General features: G+C 38.6%; 1 protein-coding gene across 4 annotated transcripts in view; it reads right to left on the bottom strand.

Annotated features, from left to right (window-relative positions):
* The window catches only part of LOC115218200 (coiled-coil domain-containing protein 6), a 191333-nt gene that overhangs the window by 51303 nt on the left and 118697 nt on the right, over window positions 1–21333 (bottom strand). For all 4 annotated transcript variants that reach the window (XM_029787947.2, XM_029787949.2, XM_029787948.2 and 1 more), the window contains exon 2: window positions 13888–14037. In XM_029787947.2, coding sequence (XP_029643807.1) covers window positions 13888–14037 — 150 coding nt within the window. The remainder of the gene's footprint in view (window positions 1–13887; window positions 14038–21333) is intronic.

Raw genomic sequence — 21333 nt, forward strand, 5'->3', positions numbered from 1 at the left:
ACTTCTGCCTATATATATATATATATATATATATATATATATATATATATATAAGCAATAATAAATCTCTGAACGAGGTATAAACAGTAGCTGCATGACAATGTGAAGTATATTTGCCACGTAAATGTGGCTAACCACTAAGGGTGGATGCTACTGTAGCTTGTAGCCCCATTTCAGTCTTAACTGATATAATGATGTTCTCTTAGGGCTACAAGCTACAGTAGCATCCACCCTTAGTGGTTAGCCACATTTACGTGGCAAATATACTTCACATATATATATATATATATATATATATTCAAGCAAAGAACAGAAATTATTCTGTATTTATGGCTGAACATTTTACTGAAACTGAAAAAAATTTACGTATTGGAAAGTTTTTATTTCTGAAAGGTATTTGCAAATGTCTTTACAATCTGCTGCAGGCGCAAGGAGAAAGCAAGCTTATTCTTCCGTTCAGGGTTTTTGGTTTGTAAGAGAAGTCACAAGGTTTAAAGAAGCAAAAAACAAAATGGATTTATTTTACATGTTTTAAATAATTTTTATGAAATCATTGGAAATTCATTTCCTTTGTGAGGTTTTTCTTTAAAGAACCTGCATTTTTGTTGCACAAAATAAAATAAAAGGAAATAATTTGAGTATTTTCTGAAAAGGAATCAATTTTTATGCACAATCTTGATTCTGTAGCTAGACCTGAATGATGTAGTTAATGGAATTTTGAAAATAGCAATTCCATTACATCAGTTAAGACTGAAATGGGATTTTAAAAATATAATACGATTCAAAATTTGTTTATAAAATGAGCTAACAGGTGGTCCTTCTTCCTGAAAAAATTTACTGGTGAGATTTTAGATAGAATATGAAAAAGAAGAAAAACATTTCCTTTCAATTAACATTTTATATTTTTACAAATAGAGTTTAAATAAAAATTTACAACATCTAATAGTATCCTACATAGTAATCTATGAGTTACAATCTTACCAGTGCCCCAATCTATCCCTCCCACAGTCCACTACTCCAATCCTGCAAACCTATTATTACCACAGTCAACCGGCCTATCCTCAACAAAAGCCACCAATCCATTCCCAGAGTAATTATTGCACCAATTTCTCTGGGATGCCTTTGGCATAAAAAGCCAATAGTTAAGTGGGGTCAGCATACTTAATGTAGTGATACTTTGATAAAGAATAATTCAGTAAAGTAAATTTTTCTTTCCACCTATGCAAATATAGAAGGTAGATGTTTGAAGGATAATATGTGTATGCACCAGTGCATGTGTATGCACCAGTATAATATCTATACTATCTCACTGCATGTCATTAAGAGGCGACAAAATGTTTTGGCATCAAGAAGTGTATTCGGTCATAAAAATACTGCCTCCGAAAGTCCTAACTCACACCAGCTTGATGAAGTAACCATAAAAACAATGACATTACACCAGATTAAAAACCAATCTCATAGAGTTATGTCCTGTAACTTAGTGGTTTGACAAATAGCAATCAACAAAATAAGTATCAGATTGAAGTAAATATTGGTGCTGATATGATTAACTAAAATCTTTCAAGATGGTGTACTCGCGTGGCTGCAATCTGATGACCGAAACCAATAAAATAACTAAATCAAAAGGAGATGAAAGAAAAAAGCCAGCTAATATCTGAGTAGTAAGAAGATTGTTTTTCAACTACATGGTTCCAAGTTCAGTCCCATTGCATGGCACCTTGGGCAAGTGTCTTCTACTATAGCCTCAGGCTGATCAAAACCTTGTGAGTAGATTTGGTAGACAGAAACTGAAAGAAGCCCATTGCATGTGTATGTGTCTGTCCCTCACCACCACTTGACAACCAGTGTTGGTGTGTTTACATCCATGTAACTTAGCAGTTCAGTAAAAGAAACCAATAGCATAAGTACTAGGCTTTAAAAAAAAAAGTTCTGGTGTAGATTCGTTCACTTAAAAATGTGTCATGGTGATGCCCCAGTATGGATGCAGTCTAATGGTTGAAACAAGATAGAAGATAGAGCTGGCAGAAACATTAGTACGCCGGGTGAAATGCTTAGCGGTATTTCGTCTGCCGCTACTTTCTGAGTTCAAATTCCGCCGAGGTTGACTTTGCCTTTCATCCTTTCGGAGTCGATTAAGTAAGTACCAGTTACGCACTGGTGTCGATATAATTGACTTAATCTGTTTGTCTGTCCTTGTTTGTCCTCTCTGTGTTTATCCCCTTGTGGGTAGTAAAGAAATAGGTATTTCGTCTATTGCTATGTTCTGGGTTCAAATCCCGCCAAGGTTGACTTTGCCTTTCATCCTTTCGGGGTCGATAAATTAAATACTAGTTACGCACTTAATCCTTTTGTCCTTGTTTGTCCCCTCTATGTTTAGTCCCTTGTGGGCAATAAAGAAATAAGATATATAAAAAATGGACAGAAACAATGGGTCATATACATTTAATATAGAGCTGTTTCAGATATGCATTTGGTGCATTCATGACTCAATTTTATCAATCAAGTGATTGATTGACAGAAAATATATGGAACAACCCTCATGATATATATTCCTGCTTGTGGATATCCTCTCACGAGTAACCAAAGTGATAGAGAAGGTAGATAGGTAAATAGTTATGTCTTGTAGGCTGTTTCCCTATGGCATGCAAGTTGAACTTGCACTTTTTCAACCTGGGTTGTTTACTGACAAACAACAATAACACAAGACAGTTATTTACTAAAAAATACTTGTCAATGTTAGTAAATTAGTAGAAGACTCCTCAGTCTGAATATTTCAAAAAGTGGACAGCAATTAACATTTTTGTTTGTAGCTATGGACTTAGATGTGAAAATGATAGATAAACACGCATGTAATTGAAACACACTTAGCTAAAAAAAAGCAAAATAAACTTCATTATTTCACTTAACAAAGGCGGTGAGCTGGCAGAATTGTTAGCGCGCCAGATAAAATGTTTGGCAGCATTTCTCCCAATTCTTTACATTCTGAATTCAAATGCTCCGCCAAAGTTGATTTTTGCCTTTCGTCCTTTTGGTGTTGATAAAATATGAACCAGTTGAGAATGGGATAAGGGCAGGGTGGGGGTGGGCAATCTGATTGACCTCTCCCTCTCCTCAAAATTGCTGGCCTTGTACTGAGATTAGAAAAGATTACTTTACTTCACATCTATTTCGCCGTAGTCGGACAGCAATGGCTTGGCTTACTAAGTTACTACTTACAGGTTAGATGTTCAGGACAACTTAGGGTCTTGGAATGACACTTATTTTCTTCCATGTGTCCTATTATTTATTTATCACTGATTCATTTAACATGGTGTTCATTTTTTCACTTTTTCCCTCTATTTTTTTAACCAAACATCTATGATCAATAATTGAGATATACAAAAAGAGATCAATTATATAATGACCAACTGCTAAATATTTTTTTCCTTTGCCAAGGGTGGAAGTATATTAAATATAAGATCAGTTACTGATATTTAAACTGAAGGCCAAGAATCACTGAATTTCTATAAAATACTTAACCTAGTGCTTTACCATCTGCACTGCTCCAACAAATTTTAAAGAATGAATTATGAATAAGATGACTACCAAAGAAGGGCAAAAATTAGACTGGCAAAATTAAATAAAGGCACTATCAGATAAGGTAAATATACACATATAGCATCCAGAAAGTGTTACTGGATTTTGGTGAAAATGAGAAACCTATTAGTATTCACATACACACACAGTAATACCTTGATTAGGGTTCTAGATATGTGCAAAATGAAACAGTGTGACACAAGATCAATATAATATAGCATAGAGAGATGAACTTGATAGGTCATTTTTAATAGTAATATGAACATAACTGAAGGCAATAGACATAGCCAAACAACTGAAAAATTCAGACTTGTCACATCATCCAAAACATACAATTTAAGGTAGCCTCAGATAATACAGCATACACCTATGATGATAAAAAAATCACTCAAGTTTAATTAAGATCAAATGAAATATTCTGAAACAGGTTGATCAACTTCACTGAGTACACAGGCCTACACTTTTGCAAAAAGCAGCAGTGAGAAATAGGAGAGGAGAGGTTATATCTGTAATGAGGGTGCTGGCTATGGTTGCTTTGCAAAGAATGCATCAAATGTTATTTGTGTGTTCTTTGAATCTTTTCTCTCATGAAGTAATTCATACCTCTGCCTGCCTTACTGCTGTGTTCATAGGCAAAGTCCTTCTCAGTAAATTGGTTCATGATTTCCATAGTATTGGTGATAATTTAGCTGAGGGATTCACAAGTAATATTTCAGGAGTCACTGGCTCTAAAGGAGGGTCTTCAGGCTTATTTCAGATGCTAACTCTTGCAGTTATTTAATACATCAACTCATCACATGACCTAACTCCTTTCAAATATTCCACAGAGCAGCACAGAAATGCTATTGATGGATGCTGATACTATTTCTCCTACAAATTCCAGAAAATCATTGGATGCTTCTGACCATAGCTTCTATCAAGCTCTGATTGAACAGTTCTTGGTTACTTCATCCCAAGATATTTTGATACATAAGTGATATGGTAGTTCTCTAAAAATCTTAGTTTATTAGAGCCATTTGTTTCATGAACTTGTTTGAAAGTTTAGCAAAAGTAGTCAACCTAGGAGTGGCTGTGTGGTAAGTAGCTTGTTTACCAACCACATGGTTCCGGGTTCAGTCTCACTGCATGGCACCTTGGGCAAGTGTCTTCTACTATAGCCTCGGATCGACCAAAGCCTTGTGAGTGGATTTGGTAGACAGAAACTGAAAGAAGCCCATCGTATAAATATATATATATATATATATATATATATATATATATATATATGTATGTGTGTGTATATGTTCGTGTGTCTGTGTTTGTCCCCCACAACATCGCTTGACAACTGATGCTGACGTGTTTGCATTCCCGTAACTTAGCAGTTCGGCAAAAGAGACTGAAAGAATAAGTACTTGGCTTACAAAGAATAAGTCCTGGGCTCGATTTGTTTGACTAAAGGCGGTGCTCCAGCATGGCCACAGTCAAATGACTGAAACAAGTAAAAGTGTGTAACCTTAGTATCAGAAATGACACCATGAGCTGTGTGTTGGAATAAAAGAGTGGAGTTTGGTGCTAAAGTAAACTACTTAGTTAGAAATGCAGATGTTTTGTTTGATTTTCAAATCATAGATAGACACAGTATTCATACTTCCCTAAGTGGAGTGGCATTTCTGAGTGAGAAATAAGATCTGTCCTGGAACTAAAAGTGATTTTGTCTTCTTAGGAAATGATGTGTGTATTAGTTAAAAACAAATTGTTTAATGTACATAAAATAACAGCTACTGAATAAAGAACTTAGTACAAATGTAGAGTTCTAATATTTACTGTTGTTATACTGATAGTGACTTTGATGTTGTTAGTTTATTCAAACTGTCAGTTTGAACGAGCCACAAAGCTGGCAAACTGTCAAAATCATATATATATATATATATATATATATATATATATATATATATATTACTGCATATGTGGGAAATTCTGTCTGTGGGTGTGTTTGTGGAGTTGTTAGCTAACTCCTCCTACATTGTTTTATCGATTTTGAAGAAACTTGACAGATGAGCAGAAGTCATGTCTAGAAACCTCATGGTATACACAGACTGTTGAAAAAATAAATAGGGCCCCTGGAAGGGATCTTTATATATACCAAATATATTTCGACAGCCAAGGGAAATAGCCCATTCATTTTCCTAAATCATTTGGTGTAAATCAAATTGAGCATGCTTATTTCTTAGTATTTGAACTGTTAGAGTTATTTCCGCAATTTACCCAGTACAACCCTTAAACAAGTAAATAGTATTTTCCTAGACAATAGATCCACTTATTTCGGTTACTCTTTTACTTGTTTCAGTCATTTGACTGTGGCTATGCTGGAGCATCACCTTTAGTCAAGCAAATCGACCCCAGGACTTATTCTTTGTAAGCCTAGTACTTATTCTATCGGTCTCTTTTGCCGAACCGCTAAGTTACGGGGATGTAAACACAGATACACATACACATACATATATACATGGGCTTCTTTCAGTTTCCATCTACCAAATCCACTCACAAGGCTTTGGTTGGCCCAAGGCTATAGTAGAAAACACTTGCCATGCAGTGGGACTGAACCTACTTACCACAGAGCCACGCCTATGCCTGCATTTTGTATCTTAATTTTAAATATATATATAATCTAAGGTGGAGGTCTTACAGAGACAGAAAAAAGTCGATGTAAAACTAAGATACAAAATACAGAATTTGAAAAACTGATAAAATTATATGTACACGTGTTTGTTCGATTTAACCAAGAGGAAATTGTTAAAGTTACAATTTTTCACCTCTCATATTTTACAAGTCAATCAATTTTATATCAAGTTCCTCTTTCTCTAGCATATCTTTTTCATGAAATTAATGTTGATTTTCTTAACCTTAACACATCCAATTTATTTTCCAGCATCATGTGAACACACACCCACCAAAAAAAAAAAAAAAAAAAAAAAATCAATAATGAATTTAAAATGATTAAAAATCAACATTGGCTTTTAAAAATCTTTTTAAGATATAAATCTATTGAAGATGATGATGAATAATTCTTGTATTTCAAATCCTGGCATATTTCACAAGATGTTGAAGGCAATTCTGATCGTTAAACCATGCAGTGGGAGATGAAAGATCAAAAATGTATTACGCTTGCTACGTTTTTTTTAGTCAATAGTAAATGACTAAATATCTTAATTATAAATGCTGATAATACAATTCATGTTACTTTGTTTATTGTAATCAACACTGACCTTTCTATGCCATCAGAATAATGTATGGAGGCAGAAAGCCATACCAGATACCATCTAAACACTTGTTCTGTGCATGAACAGTTAAATGCCATCATCACCATCACCATTTAACCCTTTAGTGTTTAAACCGGCCATATCTGACCCAAATATTCTATGTGTTTTATATTAAAACTAGCCATTTCTAGCCTCTCACACCTAACCTACAATGACAGTCTAAAAATTAAATTACTGCAGAGATGCTCAAAATATCTGGCAGTGTCGGCTATAACCTAGTCACCCGTATAGTCAACCAGGTGATACACGAAGGAGTCATACCCAATGACTGGTGCAGCAGCATACTAGTCAACTGCTACAAAGGTAAAGGTGATGCCCTAGATACAAATAATTACAGAGGTATCAAGCTGTTGGATCAAGTAATGAAGGTTACGGAGAGGGTCATAGCCCAACTAATTAGAGAGAGAGTTAGTTTAGATGAGATGCAGTTTGGGTTCGTGCCAGGGAAAAGTACCACTGATGCTATATTCCTGGTAAGGCAGCTGCAGGAGAAATACCTAGCCAAAGATAAGCCCCTGTACCTGGCTTTCGTTGACATGGAGAAAGCTTTTGATAGGGTCCCCCGATCCCTTATCTGGTGGTCAATGAGGAAACTAGGGATAGATGAATGGCTGGTGAGGACTGTGCAAGCCATGTACAGAGATGCCGTAAGTAAGGTTAGGGTTGGCAACATGTACACAGAAGAATTCAAAGTAGAGGTTGGGGTCCACCAGGGTTCAGTACTCAGCCCCCTCCTATTTATCATAGTACTCCAGGCAATTACGGAGGAATTCAAGACAGGCTGTCCCTGGGAGCTCCTCTACGCTGACGACCTTGCTCTTATTGCTGAGTCACTATCAGAACTGGAGGAGAAGTTCCAGGTGTGGAAGGAGGGTTTAGAATCAAGGGGCCTTAGAGTCAACCTAGCTAAAACCAAAGTACTAATAAGTAGGAAGGTAGACAATCCACAAATGTCTTCAGGAAGATGGCCCTGCTCGATCTGTAGAAAAGGTGTAGGTAGAAACTCTATAAGATGTACCCAGTGTAAGCTATGGACACATAAGAGGTGCAGCAATGTCAAAGGTAGGCTAACTGGGAAGATAGTTTTTGTATGTGGCAGATGCTCGGGAGCATTAACCTCCGAAAATCTGCAGAAAACAACTTCCGTCACTTTCCAGGGGGAAAAACTAGAAGTAGTTGATAGCTTCCGTTATCTAGGTGACCAAGTCAGTAGTGGGGGTGGGTGCGCTGGAAGTGTAACTGCTAGAATAAGAATAGCCTGGGCAAAGTTTAGGGAGCTCTTACCTCTGCTGGTGACTAAAGGCCTCTCGCTCAGAGTAAAAGGCAGACTGTATGATGCGTGTGTACGAACAGCCATGCTACATGGCAGCGAAACATGGGCCGTGACTGCTGAGGACATGCGTAAGCTCGTGAGGAATGAAGCCAGTATGCTCCGATGGATGTGTAATGTCAGTGTACATACTCGACAGAGCGTTAGCACCTTGAGAGAAATGTTGTACCTAAGAAGCATCAGTTGTGGTGTGCAAGAGAGACGATTGCGCTGGTATGGTCATGTGGCGAGAATGGATGAAGATAGGTGTGTGAGAAAGTGCCAATCCCTAGCAGTTGAGGGAACCCGTGGAAGAGGTAGACCCAGGAAAACCTGGGACGAGGTGGTGAAGCACGACCTTCGAACTTTAGGCCTCACTGAGGAAATGACCAGCGACCGAGACCTTTGGAAATATTCTGTACGTGAGAAGACCAGGCAGGACAAGTGAGCCCAGCCCACTTATGAATGCCTTTCCTCCCTTGGACACAAAGACCTGTTGAGGCAAGCGAAGTCGATATAGAACCTCATCCGACGACAGACACCCATGCCAACCCCCCATGCTTGCGAAGACATGATGGGGCAAGCGAAATCAAAATCGAAATCGAAACTGAATTGAACCAGCCAGGATCCCTGGCCTGGTGGTACGTAAAAAGCACTATCCGACTCGTGGCCGTGGCACGTAAAATACTCCAATGCGACCGTACGACAGGCACCCATGCCAACCCCCTTTGCTTGTGAAGACATGTTGGGGCAATCGAAATCGAATTGAACCAGCCAGGATCCCTGGTCTGGTGGTACGTAAAAAGCACTATCCGACTCGTGGCCGTGGCACGTAAAATACTCCAATGCGACCGTACGACAGGCACCCATGCCAACCCCCTTTGCTTGTGAAGACATGTTGGGGCAAGCGAAATCGAAATCGAATTGAACCAGCCAGGATCCCTGGTCTGGTGGTACGTAAAAAGCACTATCCGGCTCGTGGCCGATGCCAGCACCGCCTCGACCAGCGACCGAGACCTTTGGAAATATTCTGTACGTGAGAAGACCAGGCAGGACAAGTGAGCCCAGCCCACTTATGAATGCCTTTCCTCCCTTGGACACAAAGACCTGTTGAGGCAACCGAAGTCGATATAGAACCTCATCCGACGACAGACACCCATGCCAACCCCCCATGCTTGCGAAGACATGTTGGGGCAAGCGAAATCGAAATCGAAACCGAATTGAACCAGCCAGGATCCCTGGCCTGGTGGTACGTAAAAAGCACTATCCGACTCGTGGCTGTGGCACGTAAAATACTCCAATGCGACCGTACGACAGGCACCCATGCCAACCCCCTTTGCTTGTGAAGACATGTTGGGGCAAGCGAAATCGAAATCGAATTGAACCAGCCAGGATCCCTGGTCTGGTGGTACGTAAAAAGCACTATCCGACTCGTGGCCGTGGCACGTAAAATACTCCAATGCGACCGTACGACAGGCACCCATGCCAACCCCCTTTGCTTGTGAAGACATGTTGGGGCAAGCGAAATCGAAATCGAATTGAACCAGCCAGGATCCCTGGTCTGGTGGTACGTAAAAAGCACTATCCGACTCGTGGCTGATGCCAGCACCGCCTCGACTGGCTTCCGTGCCGGTGGCACATAAAATACACCAATCTGACCGTGGCCGTTGCCAGCCTCGCCTGGCACCTGTGCAGGTGGCACGTAAAAAGCACCCACTACACTCACGGAGTGGTTGGCGTTAGGAAGGGCATCCAGCTGTAGAAACATTGCCAGATTAGACTGGAGCCTGGTGCAGCCTTCTGGCTTCCCAGAACGCCGGTCGAACCGTCCAACCCATGCTAGCATGGAGAACGGACGTTAAACGATGATGATGATGATGATGATGATGACATTATTGAAACCTCAAAACAATAAGATAATGCAGGATTAATTCAAAACAATTTGAGTGAAAAAGTATTACATTTAACAGAGTAATCTGAACACTAAAGGGTTAACATGTTTTCTATGTTGGGTTGTTTGACAGGAGCTGGCAAGCCAGAGGACTGCACCAAGCTTCACTGTCTGTTTTGGCATGGTTTTTATGGCTGGATGCCCTTCCAAGGGCTAACCACTTTACAGAGTATATCATGTACTTTCTACCTGGCACCAATAGCACAGCCCCTACCCACTTCTGCCCCACCTGTGGGGGGGGCTTCCTTGCCCAGATTGGCCTCACCAGCCACCTCCGATCTCATAGCAGCAATTCCACCAAATGATGTCAATGGTCATCTTCGAACCCGAAGGACGAACATTATTATTATTATTATTATAATTATTATTATTATTACCTGGCACCAGCACCAGTTAGGCCACCAAATAACTTGCAAGACAATACCTTTTAACTGAGGATGATTCAAGTTAGTAATAAAGGAGGTGGCTTTGTGCCGAAAATAGTAATCTCTTCCCCTAATAACATCATACCCAATGCCCAAGTGTTATTTACCTATGTTCTCTAAGACAGTAAAATAATGCTATTGTTTTGACTAAGATGTTTAATAAGTTCTATTTTACTTGCTAAATATTAGAGTGGCTGTGTGGTAGCTTGCTTACAAACCACATGGTTCCAGGTTCAGTCCCACTGCGTGGCACCTTGGGAAAGTGTCTTCTATTATAGCCTTGTGAGTGGATTTGGTAGACGGAAACTGAAAGAAGTCTGTTGCATGTATGCATATGTGTATATATTTGTGTATCAGTGTTTGTCCCCCCAACATCGCTTGACAACTGATACGTCCCCGTAACTTAGCGGTTCGGCAAAAGTGACCGATAGAATAAATACTAGGCTTACAAAGAATAAGTCCTATATGAATAATTTCCTCTGTTCCATTGCAGATATGACAGTCAATCTGCTCTCCTGTATCAACCAATCTGATGCATTGTCAGGCTGACCGAACAATGTCATTCCCCTACAATGTCATTCATAAAATATACAATTGCATCATTGAAATTTTGAAACTACGAAATGCTGCATAATTAATTCAAACCAATTTGAATAAATAAGCATTACATTTGACAGACTAATCTGAATACTAAAGGGTTAAAGCAACAAATTGGCAGAGTTGTCAGGGCATTTAATGCCCACTTTTCCATGCTTGCATGGGTCAGACAGAATTTGTTGAGGCAGATTTTTCTATGACTGAATGTCCTTGTTGCCAGCCCTTATCGGTTTCCAAGTAAGGTAATATTTCCCTTAACTAGATATATTTCCATGGGAGACACTACTTATATGATGGTGATCATTGCTTACATCTATCATGCAATGTCATGACGAGGTGATATAAGCACACATGCCCCCCCTCCCACACACGGAGGAGAGAGAAAATTATGCGGTGTATATAATTTCTTGGCGACATTAACAATACAAGGCAAAGGATGTAACTATGAATCAAAATGCTTGCATGATGGTAATTCTTACAACTATCCTGTGTTGTCAAGGTAAGGAAATCGTAACACATACCTATTTCTTTATTACCCACAAGGGGCTAAACACAGAGGGGACAAACAAGGACAGACAAACAGATTAAGTCGATTACATCGACCCCAGTGCGTAACTGGTACTTAATTTATCGACCCCAAAAGGATGAAAGGCAAAGTCGACCTCGGCGGAATTTGAACTCACAACGGAACGACAGACGAAATACGGCTACGCATTTCGCCCGGTGTGCTAACGTTTCTGCCAGCTCGCCGTAACTCATACCACTCATACATGTGGTAGGCTTCTTTCAGTTTCCATCTACCAAATCTACTCACAAGACTTTGGTCAGCCAAGGATTATAGGTGCCACACAGTGGAACTGAAGCCAAAACCATGTAACTGGGTAGCAAACTTCTTACCACACAGCCAGCATTTGAAAAAATAATGAAACCCTAATTTCAATAATTCAGTTAGGAGATTCACTGTGATTTGGTGTTTATGCTATCAGCTTATAAATACAAAGTCAGTGCAGCTATCAAGCTTGCCTGAGTGACAGGTGGCCAGTTGGTTATCTGGCTTTTTGAAGTTTGTGTTCAAATAGTTCAGGCATTTGACTGTGGCCATGCTGGAGCACCGCCTTAACTTGAACAAATTTACCCCAGGACTTATTATTTGTATGCCTACTATTTATTCTATCAGTTTCTTTTGCTGAACTGCTAAGTTACGGGGACGTAAACGCACCAACATCGGTTGCCAAGCAATGGTGGTGGGACACACACACACACATACGATGGACTTCTTTCAGTTTTAATCTACTAAATCCACTCACAAGGCTTTGGTTGGCCTGAGGCTATAGTAGAAGACAATTGCCCAAGGTACCACGTATGTGCTTGAAAAGCAAGCCTCTTACCACACAGCCACTCCTGCACCTATTTATTCATGTTGTAGAACTCTAGAAACTTTGACAATGAATTAGATTGGTTGATATAGGAGAGTAGATTGCAATGGAACACAAGAAATTATTCATATAGGTAATGTTTTACCAAATGGTAACAGGGAAAGTGGTCTGTGTGGGCTTCTATAAAACGAAGCATAACACTTATCTCATAACATCATGAATGACATTGTAGGGGTCCTTATCTAAGGATCCCTTTGATTCCTATTTTATTCAGTTGGGCCCTCACAGCCCCACAATGTTTAAAAAATCCTATTGTATTTTTAAAATTAAATATTATTAGGAACTGTATTAAAAAAATGTTTAATATTTTGTGTATTGTAGAAGTATAGTGGAGGCACGTAGCTTAGTGGTTAGGGTGTCAGCATCCTGATCGTAAGATTGTGGTTTCGATTCCTGGACTGGGCGATTCGTTGTGTTTTTGAGCAAAACACTTCATTTCACATTGCTCCAGTCCACTCAGCTGGCAAAAATGAGTAACGCTGCGATGGACTGGCGTCCCGTCCAGCTGGGGAACACATGCACCATAGAAACCGTGAAACCAGGCACATGAGCCTGTCTCGGCTTTAAAAGGGTGCATTTATTTTATTATTGTAGAAGTATAATTGATATATTGCAGATAAATTTTAACAACAAAATCTTATATGGACCCCACAAGGGCCTCAGAGACCCTGTTTGAGTGCCACTGAGCTAAGTGCATGAATATCAAATCCTTCTCTAGTGAGGAATGACCTGCCTAGGTATACATTAGTTGGCAATTTTAGGTTGAAGATGAAGTAGATTCATAAGCAAAAGACAAATAGTGGTAAGAACACAACATAGCACCCAGTCCAGGAATAGAAACCACAGTCTTGCAATCATGAATGCAACACCATAACCACTAGACAAAACACCTTCATTCTCATCAGTATATACACGACAGTTACTTATTTTATTCATTTCCAAAACGATGATGAATGACAAAATTCAACTCCAGTCAGGTTTCTTCTTGTGTGTTTTATAATCATTTTCTGTATTAAGATGGCTGGGGTGGATTTGCAATTCGGGCAGTTACTTTCATTGCAGCAGTAGTTCTTGCAGTTATGTCCTCTTCCTTCCACTAATTACACAACTTCACAAGGGGGAGAGTGGATCATTCTGTCAGCCAAACACAGTTATGCATCTCACTAAAAGCTAAATTATGCAATATAGACCAACCAGCTTCACTATGTCAATATACAGCAGCAATAAACCTTTAGAAATGTATGTGATATTAATATTTGAAAATATATACAAATACAAACAATATAGCTACTACCTGCATAAGTTTTCTGGAGAGATCGTTTGTTAGGTATTCTTCCTCTTGCTCATAGTTCATAGCCAATGCTTCTTTCTCTTTCCTTAGACTCTGTATTTTCTTCAGCAAAGTATTACAGATAAATTCCTCCTCTTGCTCAGCTCTGGCTTGCTGAAAAATACACAAAACCAAAACAATATTAGTACACACACACACATATTTGTGTAGATTGGGGACAGCTTCTTTTTCTTCAACACACACATACAAGTACATACATACATACAGCATATATGTATACATACCTACACATCAAATTTTACATGGCATCATAACATGGAATGAAATAAAATTCATTTCCATGCTAGCTTTTCCCCACCAAAGAATGAAGTTAATTGATTGTATCAACTATTAGCTGTATGCAATTAACAGCTTGTGTCAATAACTGTAATTAATGAATTTACAGAAGATTAATCTTCAAATCATTTCATTACACTATTCCAGGCAAATGTGTTTTCTAGAAATTTCCAGGTGACATATACAATAATTCATTCACATAAAAATTCAGCAGGTTTGGGTTGTTTTTTTTTTAGTTTATTTTTTGTTGCTCTTCTTTCTTTTTTTAAATTCCACATTGATTTTATGGATTAATTAGGGTTATTACTGTTACTGAACTATTGTAGTCTTCCACTACAATAGCTGCGGTAAACACCATACAGGTTTTAGATTTGCATTTGTTATTGTTATTTCTCTCTTTCTCTCCAAATGAAATTGAACATTAATTATAGTATCAGAGAAAATTACATAATGATAGAATCTTGGAACACAAACACGCACACACCATCCCCTTGTCTCTCACACATGAAGTTACTTTTTACTTCATTTCAAGGAAACTTTCCTGACGTTTAGCCCAAAGTCAATCTTGATTAAATAAACCTATGATCAAAGGTATTCAAAATATTCCATTTCTTTTTGTGTATCGTGTACTGCATTGTCCAATGTATTCGATTTTATAAATTTAAGACAGTGAGACATGATTGAAGAAGGTGATATTTGGCTGCTGTTTCTAGCAGGTTGAGTGATCACCTACAAGTTCCTATGTTGGGTCAAGAGACTCTTGTTTATATATGTTCAACTGACGGACTGGTCCTCTCAATGAAATATTTTAAAATATAAAACTTGAGAAAATAGGAGTCTGTCTCTTTCCATCTCCAGCAACACATTACTTCTATGACAATAAGCATGATTCTCCTTAAAACAGCATTCACAATCAATAAATGTAATAGATATTGTCACTCAGTTTAAATAGGGATTTACAATTCCCAGAGACTAATTATTATTATCATTCGAGCTGGCAGAATCATTAGTGTGCTGGACAAAATGCTTAGTGGTATTTCGCCCATCACTATGCTCCGAGTTCAAATTCTGCTGAGGTCAACTTTACATTTCATTCTTTCAGGGTTGATAAATTAAGTACCAGTGAAATATTGGGGTCGATATAATCGACTAGCCCCATCCAACAAATTTGAGGCCGTGTGCCTCCAGTAGAAAGGATTATTATTGTTACTATTAAGGTGGTGAAATGGCAGAATAGTTAGCATGCCCGGCGAAATGCATAGCAGTATTTCATCCATCTTCACGTTCTGAGTTCTAATTATTCGCCTTTCATCCTTCAGAACCAATAAAATACATACCAATCGAGTACTGGAGTCAATGCTATTGACTATCCCCACCACCACCACCAAATTCAGGCCTTGTACCCATAGTAGAAAGTACTATTTTTATTATTATTATTATTATTATTATTATTATTAATCGAAATCAGAATCGAAATTGAACCAATCCTATGACTGGCACCTGGCAGATGCCAGGACCCCTGGACTGGAGATACGTAAAAAGCACTATCCGAATCGTGGCCGATGCCAGCGCCGCCTCGACTGGCTTCCGTGTCGGTGGCACGTAAAAAGCACCATCCGAATCGTGGCCGAAGCCAGTGCCGCCTCGACTGGCTTCCGTGCAGGTGGCACGTAAAATGCACCCACTACACTCACGGAGTGGTTGGCATTAGGAAGGGCATCCAGCTGTAGAAACATTGCCAGATAAGACCGGAGCCTGGTGCAGCCTTCTGGCTTCCCAGATCCCCGGTCGAACCGTCCAACCCATGCTAGCATGGAGAACGGACGTTAAACGATGATGATTGTGCAGGCAAAACTGTGAGGTTAAGAAGCTCACTATGCAACCACTTGGTCTCGGGTTCAGTCCTACTGTGCAGCAACTTGGGCAAATATCTTCTAACCGATGCTTTGTGAGTGAATTACACAGGCAGAAACTGTATGAAAGTCTGTAATATATGTGTATCTTTGCAACTGTCCCCTCCCAACACCTAACAACCAGTGTTGGTTTGTTCACATCCCCGTAACTTAAGTATCCAGTATAAAGGACCAATAGAATGAGTACCAGACTTTAAAAAAGTACAGGGATTAATTTGTTTGACTAAACCCTACAAGGCAGTATCCTAGCATGGCCACGATCCAATGAATGAAACAAGCAAAAGCTAAAAGAAAAGATAGGTTTTGATCTCAAGGATTGCTTCAGTGCAGTTGATAATTGAAATTTCTGTGAAAACTCTTTAAATTGAAACTTTTCACCCAACAGAGCTGAAGAAATTTGCCTGTCTTATTTTTGTAATTCTTAATTAGATATCATTCTTGTTACAATGATTTCAGCGGATAAATTCCGGAATGTAGACAGTATTGTTTATAAATGATCAACATCTGATAATCATTGCAGCAATTAAGTCATGAAATTGTTGATATGTGAAAAAAAAAAAAAAAAAAAAATCTTCAAATCAACAACCTAAGTATGTTTTCTTCAAGGGAAGGGGCGGGGTAGGTGGGGGGGGGTTCTAGAAAAGCTTCCAAATAAAGGAATTAAGTTGTAAAGATGTGAATGATTGAAACCAATGATTAATGTCCAATATCTTGATTGAGTGAAAAAGCCAAGTCATAATGGTATCAGACTGACTGAATCAAAGATCCATATCTCACCACTGGCCATTTCTTTGCATCTCTTGAATAAGAGACAGTTCCAGCATCTTTTATCCAGAGATGTAATGAAATAGCTATTTGCAATAGCTTATTTATTACCAACTGGTGTAGTACTAGTCTTTTACTCTTTTGAAAAGGATGGCTTTTATTTTTGTCTCTTCTTGGCATTTCTGAATATTTCTGCTTTAAGCCTCGCTCCATTTTCTTCTTATATTTCATTTTATCTGTTTATCTGGTTGGCTGCCTGACTGCCTACAAGTTATTTCTCTCTCTCTCTCTCCCCATATCTCTCTAATCCACCTCACTCAAAACAGCCACTGCTTTCTCCTTCCATACTTCTATAGAAGGACAGAAAGAAGACATGTGACTCAATGTCTTACATAAAGATTATACGTTCTCCCCATTCTCACACATTATGTATATGCATATTGTTTACAGAATAACCTAATGATTGTGAATGCTTAACTCTAATCAATTTCCAAAACAAAAAGAGCAAAAATTTTATTAATTTCTGTAATTGAATATACATTTAGTTAAAATATTGAAGACAACATGACAAATTAAAAGACTACATCAATATTCGTTATTAACAATTATTTTATCGCTGGTGTTTTCATGGAAACCAATGATGAGGCTTTAACAAAATCTTGTACCAGTATTCTTATTACAACAGAATTTAGTATTTACAAGCATTCACAAAAACAATGAAACAAATACCCAAGACATCTGTCATGAAACATGAAGCTGTACAATTGCAAATTAGAAATGAAGAGAAAGAAGAAAAATCTGTCGAGAAATGCTGTCAACATAATATTAAATATTAACTGAAAAATCTTTGTCAATTAACATCATGTCTCTCAAGTAACATAAAATTACTATAATTTTATAAAAGTGTTTACTTGTTCTATGAAAACCAGAAACCTGTAAGCAATGTTTAGTACTCAAGCCATCACGCGAAAAAAAGAGAAGAAAAAGGTTTCCCAATAAAACACTATATTCAGTAAAACAAAATGAAAATGAGAAAAGATAACTGTTATTCAGAGTGCTCTCAAGAATATAATAATTTGAAGGTATCTGAAATTTAATAAAATATGGTGTGTGTGCATATATATATATATATAATAATATATATAATATATATATGATATATGTATCAAATAATATCATATATATATCATATATATATATCAAATATATATCATATATATATATCAAATATCATCATCATCGTTTAATGTCCGTTCTCCATGCTAGCATGGGTTGGATGGTTCGACCGGGGATCTGGGAAGCCAATCATATATATATCAAATATATATCATATATATATATCAAATATATATCATATATACATATCATATATCACACATCATATATCCCCTATCCCTTTCCTCCCAGCCTTCCACCATCCCTACCACCCCTCACCCTACCCCATCCACCCCTTTTCCACTTCAGTCTGGTGTTACCATTCCTCTAATTCTTCCCCCCTCTGAGGCAGCGCGCACCCTCCTCAGTAGGAGTCTGCACTTCATCCTCCTCACTCCATCCAGCAACGGATTTCGGACTTGTGCCAATATCCACAGCTTTGTGCACTGTGTTAGGTTGTGTGCACTTTTCCGCAACACTCCACCTGCATCTAATGAGGAAGACTGCTTCACCAACCTGGGTCGCTGACCATCCCAGTGGACGCCAGCTCCTAGCCAGTTCCAAGCAGTCGATCTTCTTGCGGGCGCCTGCCAGTGCGCTGTGAACTAGTTTAACATTACCAGGCGTCCCCATCATCTGAACACCTCCCCAGCTAAACTCTCGGCCCTTCGATGTGTCCACCGCTGCACTGACATCATCATAAAACCAGCTGACAAAGGTGGAGCCATGGTAGTGTGGCATGCAGATCTTTACAAGGCCAAAGCTCTCCGCCAATTTCAAGACACTCCTTCTACTGCCCTCTGCTCCCATGCCCAACTACCAACAGATTGTGTCCTCCACTATCCATGACCTCATCTCCTCCTCCCGTCTTCCCCCAGTAGACCACTGTTTTAAGACGGATATAATTTTTTTTACTAGGGGCTATTTCAAAAATCAAAGAAGCCTAGCCCTAATGTATAACAATGTTTTGCTATTTATTGATCCAGCTCAGTAAGTGCAACGTCATCATCATTTAATGTCTGTTTTCCAATGATGGCATGGGTTGGATGGTTTGACAGGAGCTGGTGAGCCAGAGGATTGCGCAGCTGACGTTATGCCGGGTAATAAAAAGTAAGGTGGCGAGCTGGCAAAAACGTTAGCACGCCGGGCGAAATGCTTAGCGGTATTTCATCTGTCGCTACGTTCTGAGTTCAAATTCCGCCAAGGTCAACTTTGCCTTTCATCCTTTCGGGGTTGATTAAATAAGTACCAGTTATGCACTAGGATCGATATAATCGACTTAATCCGTTTATCTGTCCTTGTTTGTCCCCTCTGCGTTTAGCCCCTCGTGGGTAGTAAAGAAATAGGTAATAAAAAGTATGAGGGTAATCAATAAACTACATATTGAAATTTTAAAAGGCTCTGTACCAGGTTTTACTTAATCTTTTCACCAACAACAGATAATTCATGCTGGGTGATAAAAGAACAGTGCAGTGTTTGATTTAAGAATACAGCTCTAACTAAAACAAGACATATAATGACAAAATAAACCATTAGGAATATATATGGCCTATCCTTTAAACAAACAATTCCATTACCTACATGACCAAATCAGTATTTGTGGTAGCAGTTCACTATTTTTTATGGTTGGTAAATATCTGAAGAACAGCATTGATTTGTAAGAAAAGAATTCTCTCATTTGACTATAAAAGTTCATATGATACACTGATTGGAATTATGTAAATTTCTAATTATCATAATGAAATCTTAGTAGTACCTTAAAACGTTCGGATACATGAAATCTCCCCCATCTCCATTAGTTCAAATTATCTAATATAACATTTCCTTAATTACAATAGTACAATGTAATTTGAGAGAGATGTGGTTGCTATTATGAACAGATTGAGCTATCATTTAAAGGCTCCTCTATGGATCAATCAAAGAGCAGTTGAAACTGCTGGATTACCTCATGTAATAATAGACTCAACCAGCTGTTGTCAATTAGCAAAACTGTCGTTCATAAAAAAAGAACAAAACATAAAAAATATTCTGAAATACAACTATATGATCAACAACATGAAGATTAAGGTTGTCATTTAAAGATTTCATCACACATACACACAAAAACGACTATCAAAGATGGTAGATAGAGAATGCATCTCTGTTCTTCTGCTTTGTCAAACAATAACCAGCTCAAATTTTCACAAGAGAGGGGGGGGATAGACAGAGAGAGAGAGATTGAGGTGGAGAGAGGGAGAGAGAGTGAAAGAAAGAGCAAGCGATGACTTAATTCTAGTCACCAGCACAACTATATTCTGGTATAATACTGCCATTCTTTCTTTCTTCCTGTTTCACATCAAAATCTCATATTGAACTCCTACATACAGAGAGGAAATATGGAATAATAATAATGACACTACCACCACTACTACAGTAATAATAATAATAATAATAATAATTTTTTCTACTCTAGGCACAAGGCCCGAAATTTTGGGGAAGGGGACCAGTCGATTAAATCAACCCTAGTACACAACTGGTATTTATTTTATCGACCCTGAAAGGATGAAAGGCAAAGTCGACCTCGGCAGAATTTGAACTCTGAACGTAAAGACAGACGATTACCGCTAAGCATTTTGCCCGGCGTGTTAACGTTTCTACCAGTTCACCGCCTTCATTATAATAATAATAATAATAATAATATCAACAACCAAGTATCAAAGCTTATAAAGTGTGGAAAGAGACCCCATGAGACCTCTGGCAGCAGGCTGCTGTCCACACTCACAGAATCTGCCAGAACAAGTAAGACTGGATGTTCTGAGAAGTAAAACAATAATAAGAAAAATAATGATGGTGATTTCTAACGTAAGAAAAGGTGATCCTACAAGTTTGAGTAAGCTATTGGGTGTAACTAAGCATGTTCCTATTTGATATTGATTTCTAATTTAGCTTCTTCTGCTGCAACATCCAACCAAACAATAAAGTAACATTGATGTACAACAGCTCAGCAGGTAGCTTAAATTCCTCCCCTGTCAACAACAAACACCACATGACAACATGACAATAGTTTTGATACTTTTGAGTAAACCAAAAAGCTATCAAACATTTTTGTGACAATATTCCGGACAAAAAAAAAATGCTAGCTACAAACTTCTTTCCAAGATGACAGCCAAGCTTCTGAGAGCAAGGGTTTTTTTGAGAGAGAGAGAGAGAGAGAGAGAGATTTTATATAGAGGGAGGTGTGGATGGAGTGGGGAGAAGGGGGATGGGGAGAGTGGGGTGGAGAGAGAGGCAGAGATGGGGC

The sequence above is a fragment of the Octopus sinensis genome, linkage group LG1 (assembly GCF_006345805.1).
Source record: "Octopus sinensis linkage group LG1, ASM634580v1, whole genome shotgun sequence".
NCBI lineage: Eukaryota > Metazoa > Mollusca > Cephalopoda > Octopoda > Octopodidae > Octopus > Octopus sinensis.